This window comes from Euwallacea similis, chromosome 1, assembly GCF_039881205.1.
Source record: "Euwallacea similis isolate ESF13 chromosome 1, ESF131.1, whole genome shotgun sequence".
NCBI lineage: Eukaryota > Metazoa > Arthropoda > Insecta > Coleoptera > Curculionidae > Euwallacea > Euwallacea similis.
In genome coordinates, this window is record NC_089609.1 from 5,020,160 (window position 1) to 5,027,116 (window position 6,957).

General features: G+C 34.6%; 1 protein-coding gene across 3 annotated transcripts in view; it reads left to right on the plus strand.

The window, feature by feature from the left end:
- bsk (mitogen-activated protein kinase dJNK) overlaps positions 1 to 5,259 on the plus strand; it is a 35,990-nt gene extending 30,731 nt beyond the window's left edge. For 2 of the 3 annotated variants that reach the window (XM_066395760.1, XM_066395777.1), the window contains 8 exons: positions 611 to 740; positions 1,129 to 1,326; positions 1,383 to 1,517; positions 1,621 to 1,750; positions 1,808 to 1,965; positions 2,026 to 2,151; positions 2,290 to 2,461; positions 2,715 to 5,259. In XM_066395760.1, the coding sequence (XP_066251857.1) occupies positions 611 to 740; positions 1,129 to 1,326; positions 1,383 to 1,517; positions 1,621 to 1,750; positions 1,808 to 1,965; positions 2,026 to 2,151; positions 2,290 to 2,461; positions 2,715 to 2,722 (1,057 nt within the window). In that variant the 3' untranslated portion in view covers positions 2,723 to 5,259. Of the gene's footprint in view, positions 1 to 10; positions 379 to 610; positions 741 to 1,128; positions 1,327 to 1,382; positions 1,518 to 1,620; positions 1,751 to 1,807; positions 1,966 to 2,025; positions 2,152 to 2,289; positions 2,462 to 2,714 lie in introns of all 3 variants that reach the window. The other variant, XM_066395768.1, reaches the window with a different exon arrangement.
- Positions 5,260 to 6,957: the final 1,698 nt, after the last annotated feature.

Consider the following 6,957-nt stretch of genomic DNA (forward strand, 5'->3'; position numbering starts at 1 on the left):
TTTTTTGTAGTTGATTTGGAATGCTTGCCTTTTTCGTGTTCACTGGCATAGAGTGGTGTTTTAAGTGCATTTTTACCTAAAACCCAACTCCCTGTTTTTCATCCCCATTTAAAGACTATTTTGCTGTGATTTAGTAGTGCATGATAGTAGCATATTTTCAACACAACTTGGCTCTATCAATATTCGATTCCTCAAGTACCAATTCATGTCTTCCTTACCCCACGATCCTCACTCCAACCCCAACTCCGCCCCGCCCAGCGGACCCACGAGTGTCCGCGATGGGTTCACTCAGTACCTCTTTGAGGATGCGGAATTTTGGGTGCCAGAACGATACGTAAATTTGGAGCCTAAAGGTGGAGGTGCGCAGGGTTTAGTATGGTAAGTAAACCTTCTATCAACTTAAATCAATCTGTCCACTCTTTCCTCTATAACTGTACAATGACTTTTCCCTTTTCAAAACCTTCAGTACGTGTGTAAAACGAAGACATTAATAATGGTGAGAGTAGCTTTTTGTTAACAGTCTTTCAGTGATTGTTGCCTTTGCATGAAGTTGTTTTAGTGTGTTTTCTTTGTGATTTTATCTTTTAAAAAGGTATTTTACTTGTTTTAGTGCCGCGGTTGATACGCTGACCCAACAAAATGTGGCAATAAAGAAGCTCAGTAGACCATTCCAAAATGTAACTCACGCCAAAAGAGCTTATAGGGAATTCAAACTAATGAAATTAGTTAACCACAAAAACGTAAGTTGATCGTGATTTATCCTTATTTATCAGGCAACATTTGTCGAATTTTCCCAACTAGACCAATTCGCATAGATAATGTCTCTAACAAATTGCGGTAATTCATTTCTGTCTTTCAGCTGCACCGTAGAGGGTCTGATATCGGGTTTTCTACTTACGCTTCGTTTCAATTATTTATTAGTGATGAATGAAATCCCGCTGTGGAAATAGCAAAATTGGCTCGTAACCAGTAAGATTCATTTGAAAACTTTATATTCATAGAACAAAACTATTTTAAATCGATATATTAGATCCTCGCAAGGTCTCTCAAAAGATATGGACAGGAATTCTTTGCTTAAAAGTAAACGAAGGCGATAGGGCCAACAATGAAGTTTATTCATTTTTCTAGATTATCGGACTTCTGAACGCATTCACCCCCCAGCGATCCTTGGAAGAATTCCAGGACGTTTATCTCGTCATGGAGCTCATGGACGCCAACTTGTGTCAGGTGATCCAGATGGATCTGGACCATGAGAGAATGAGTTATCTGCTATACCAGATGCTATGCGGGATCAAGCATCTGCACTCAGCGGGCATTATACATAGAGCAAGTTACCAGGATGGCGTTTACAATCGTCTTTATTTAATTTCGTATTGTTTTAGGATTTAAAGCCTAGTAATATAGTGGTTAAGTCGGACTGTACCTTAAAAATTCTTGACTTTGGTTTGGCCAGGACAGCGGGAACTACGTTCATGATGACGCCATATGTAGTCACTAGATATTATAGGGCGCCCGAAGTAAGTCTCGGTTTTGTCTTGCATCTTTGAACTTCCTAATGAATTTCCTTGGAACAACAAATCTGTGATGATATAGCCCGTAATGTTATGTGCATTGTTTTAGGTGATATTAGGTATGGGCTATACAGAAAACGTGGATATTTGGTCCGTGGGATGTATCATGGGTGAAATGATAAGGGGAGGAGTGCTCTTCCCAGGCACTGATCATATTGATCAATGGAATAAAATTATTGGTATAAAATGCCCATCCATACCCTTCGAAGGATATATTTAGTGACTGTCTATTACAGAGCAACTGGGCACGCCCTCGCCTCAATTTATGATGAGACTGCAACCCACAGTAAGAAATTATGTAGAAAATCGGCCACGGTATCCCGGGTTTACGTTTGAAAAGTTGTTCCCTGATGTCTTGTTCCCTTCAGATAGCAACGAGCATAACAGACTGAAGGTGACTGACATGAATATTTGAGTCAAGAACAATTATCTAATGTATTAATTTGTTTTCCAGGCTACTCAGGCCAGAGATCTGTTATCGAAGATGCTGGTAATCGATCCACAGTGTCGGATATCTGTGGACGATGCACTTTTGCATCCATACATTAACGTATGGTACGATGAACAAGAAGTTAATGCGGTAAGTGTTATGTGCATATGTGTGGAATGCTGAAACTACTTTTTTTAAATAGGACGCAAAAGGATTAACTTCCAATGATTATAGACAAAAATTAAGGTGTTTTTTTCTCATTCACTAATTGGTATATTATTATTGTAGCCGGCGCCTGGTCCGTATGATCACAGCGTAGACGAGCGAGAGCACACTGTAGAGCAGTGGAAAGAGCTCATCTACCAAGAAGTGATGGAGTATGAGAGTTCCCATGGTAGGGCTCAATCTAGCGGCTCGCAGCAGCCCAGTCCAGCAGCTCCAAATAACTCAGAACCTAACGGTATGTCTTTTTAAATTAATTTGTCAATAGACCCGAGATTTAATCCAATTTTGAGTAATTGATTAATGTAGTAGAGATGTACCTTAGATTTCAATGTGGTATCGTATTTTTAATGATAGATACTGCATTGAAACTGTATTTTCCGATTTATATAAGAATATCATTAAATATAAAATACCTTAATATTATCAAATAACTGATATCTCGCGTTTTCAAGTGTGTTTCCTCTTTAAATGTCTCATTTTTTTTTCAGGTTACTGAGTTTCGAGAAGCACAATCTATAGGTTAGTCTAACGGATATAGAAAATGGAGAAATACCTGACAGAACAATAAGTAGACTATAATCCCGCCCCTTTAGCAATTATGGGAAAATCAAACACCATGGAAATCAGCAATACTCTATCTTCATGCAGACATTTAATCCCGATTTCATATAACGGAAGCTTGTTACAGAATAATTGTTCAAGGGCATAAGCAGTATTCCCTACATTAATGCCTCATGAAAATATCTGCATGTTAAAATTTACTAAATGTACTCATAGTGAGAAAACAAACAACCCAAAGGTGCATTTCGACGATGTGCCATCTAATAGGTACCGGAAGACTTTTTAAGTGAACTTATAGGTTTAAATATTTAACGGGTCGAGTAATATAGAAGAGGATCAATCCTCGTCAAATCCTCTAATCAGTATGTGTGATACGAATGGTTAAATAGAGGTTATGTTAAGTTGGTATTAAATAGAGCTAGGTGGATTCTAGGATCTGGAGATTTTAGAATTTCATACCGGTAAAATTCACGCTCAGAAAAGTCGTGGTGATGATGAAAAATTGGTGTAATAGGGAAAGATTTGTTTTCCATTACTAGCGTTGAAGCTATTGCTGTTCGTTAAAAGATTTTTCTCTTTAATTTCATGTTAACATGTAACGGAATGAGAAAAATCTTTTTTACTTGCAAAAGATGTTTTTTTAAATTTTTTAATGACTTTCACGGTGCCCCGCCCAATTTAAACATAATGGCTTTGTACTTAACTATTTTAATGTATTAAATTATGGACGTGTTTTTTAATTGGTTGTGAATTGGGTTGAAAAGTGAATACAAAAATTCAGAATATTGAACAATTTAATTAGATAGAAACTACGAACTGACCATAACATACTTATCGTTCGGTGCCTGTTTCCAAAACAAAAACGAAAAGCAAATATTTTCCTCACCTGTCCATTCATTATCCCCTCTGTATGTGCAATATCTTTGGGGGAATTTTATGGGCTGAAATTCATAAAAATCATGTATTTTAACTGAATACTTAATATACACTCACGTTGGACTGCTTTTAAAGTTATATTATTAATTGAGAATAATGAGGTATTTTAATGATTTTTATTATTTTATTCACTTTTAGTTATTGTTTACTTGCGTGGAGGACATTTGTAGAAACTATTTTTATTGCAATTTCATAAGATTCAATGATTTTTATGCCAGTCATAATTTTTATCCTATGTATTGTGAGGTCTTATTTTTAATCAATTTTAGATAATTTGTTAAAAGTTACAGAATAATATTGTTTTTAACTATTGTTTTTATTTTTATAGTATATTAATCTCAAGTACGTAGGAATATTTTTAGTACTAGCGATAATAATCCTTAATTTAAAACCTATAAACTAAAACTTAAAAAATATAAATACCGACCTTCGAGCAGTATAAAAGGCACAATTTAGCAGTCAAAACAGTCGTAAAATTATGTAAAATAAAGTACATTTATTATTCTAAAACATCCATCCGATCCATTTAAATATGTTTTGTAAGAAAGTGACAAATTAGGTAGTGAATTTTTATAAGTAAAAACGTGCAATTCCGTGATTTTTTTTAGTCCTAAAGTTGGGTAAAGGAGTATTTTCTGAACAAAAATGTGGCAATATGGACTTTCTTATGAAAGTTGGAATTTTTAAAGGGTATATTTAAACGAATTCTCCATCCTTCTTTAAAAACTTATTTGGATGTCACAGGTTTTAACAAGTATTAGATGGCCATATTATTCTTAATGTTTGAAGTACAGGGACTAAGTAGCACTAAAATAAGAAAAGAGATTGTAGCACAAACAGAAAGATGTGGCAATAGTAGTTTTAACAAATTTCCATTAACGTAACGAATTATGACCTAGAACTCATCAACCTAGCTTGGATCTCCAAGATCATCAAAATGCTAAACCATAGAAATTCCAGTTTCATAATTAGGCAGACAAATTCCTATAATTTTTATCTGTGTCAGACAAAAGTATGGCACTTTGTCTGTCTGTCAAGGCAAGACTATGGGAAGAGTCGGCCAATTGACATTTTCGATAAGTTCCCAACAGCCATCTAATTCACCCTATTATTTCCAAATAGCAAAACTCGATAAACGTTAACTGAATATTTTATTGATATTGATTTTATCTTGTTGCAATAACAGTGACATGTAAAGAGACTTAACTGTTAGGCCATAAAATTAAGTCAGTTGTACTGTAAATGTCCAATTATAACTCACTAGTATCCATTGTAAAAAGTTGACTGTGTACATACCTCAGTGATTTCCTTTTGTAGTAGAATCAAATATGAAACTCTAAACGTTAGTAGAAGTAAAAATTGTACGCATAGGTTTTTAGGCGCTTTATAACATCAGTGAGTTTTATTCAATAGTTTATAACTTGCGGTTCACGGTTGTTTTTCAGGTTTTCGTTCTGAGCCACTTCGGTACTTTCTATAGTTATACGTTCAGTGCTTGTATTGTTCTGCTTTGTAAATAAAGGGAATGGAAAATCGCGTCCGTTTTTTGTTCGCCTTTATATATGACAGCTATGCGTTCAATTTTCCCTTAATTTACACAAAAGCGTCTCAGTTTAACATACCATATCCTTATTTGATTACATACAGTGTATACCATTGAAAACGTTGCACTCGGCTTATCTTGAATTACAATTAAAATATTAGAAATTGCTGCGACACGTCGATTTTATTTTCGAGGGGGGCACATTTTAAAGCTAAATGCAGATTCACCAAAACACGCCCTTCGCGGGGTGCATTCAACTTCGAAATTTCAAATGGCACTGTGAATCGAGTGATACCTCATTTGAAAGGATTTTCCATTCTGATTGTCGGGGCAATTTTTAATATTTTAATCGTAGTTCAAAGTAAGCTGGACGCAAAGTTTTCAGTGGTACACCCTACATATATAGCTTTTAATGTATGTTTTCATCTCCATCTCCATCATCAGAAATTCAAGGAAACAAGTTCGAATAAAAAAGCCGTGCTCTCACTATTTTTTGGTATCCAAGGTTTCAAGAGCGTTTTTGGAATGGTCTTTCTTATTAATCATCTCAAAAAAAATGAACTATATTTTTTATTGAGCCCTTGCTCTGAAAGGTGGAAAAAATTCTGAAAAAGTGAATCAGTTTGCCATTATTAGTGGTCACTTCGTTTCGTTCTGACTAGTAACGTCGTTGAAACAGAACGCACAGTACTAGCTGCTAAACGGGTATAGATTGTTTTTATCGCTCATTGCTCAGTTTCGCTACTCATGGTCCATCTATTTCACTATATCATGGACTATACATCATGACATTTTTTGAGCCAAAAAATCGCAGTTGTCCAATTCGAGTTTTGACTGTAATATATCAAAGTTTTATCCTATAGCTTCTGCGGAACTCAATCTTGCTGAAATCGGAGTACCAAATTTTCACTAGTTATTTTTAGGGAAAAATTGTGATATACGCCTCCAATTTTACGAAGATAGTGTCGTTCATGGTAATTTTATTCCACACAATTAACTTAACAATTAACGTACTTAATAATGTACAGGGTGTACCACTGGAAAGCGTGTACCTGGTTTTTGAAAATTGAAAAAAAATTACATGCTCACAATCAGAATCGAAATCTCTTTCAAATGAAGTGGCACTTGACCTATGGTGGCATATGATCAAAATAAGCCAGGTGAAAAGTTTTCATTGGTATATTCCGCATATTGTACATACACCGGGAGCTTGGATTTAATTGCAACTCTGTATCCGAAGAAGGTTGGTAAATTCAGATGTGTTCGTAATTCTGAAATCTGTACAGATTGGTGACCGTCCACGTAATTCAAATTATTGCATAATCCCATAGATGGCACTATACAATTTAAAAGTATATTTACGTTGGTGGAATTTATTTATTAAATAAAATCAAAAGTGCTATGCGTTCGTTACATAATATAATACATAATAAAGTTATCGTAAATATTATATATTATTTTCTTCGACAATCAGCTGATCATGTTTTGACAAACGGTGCGCAATGTCAATTTAATTGCAGTTTTAATTAACATTTATTTTATTAATTTAACAAAATCATTTATTATTAATTTAATAATTTATATGTGAATTTAACCAATATTTACTAGCAGATTAGCTTTAAGTAGGAACAGTTATTTTTATCAGTATTTGAGTTATTTTTTCCCTACTCCCTCCTATTTGTTTACATGCA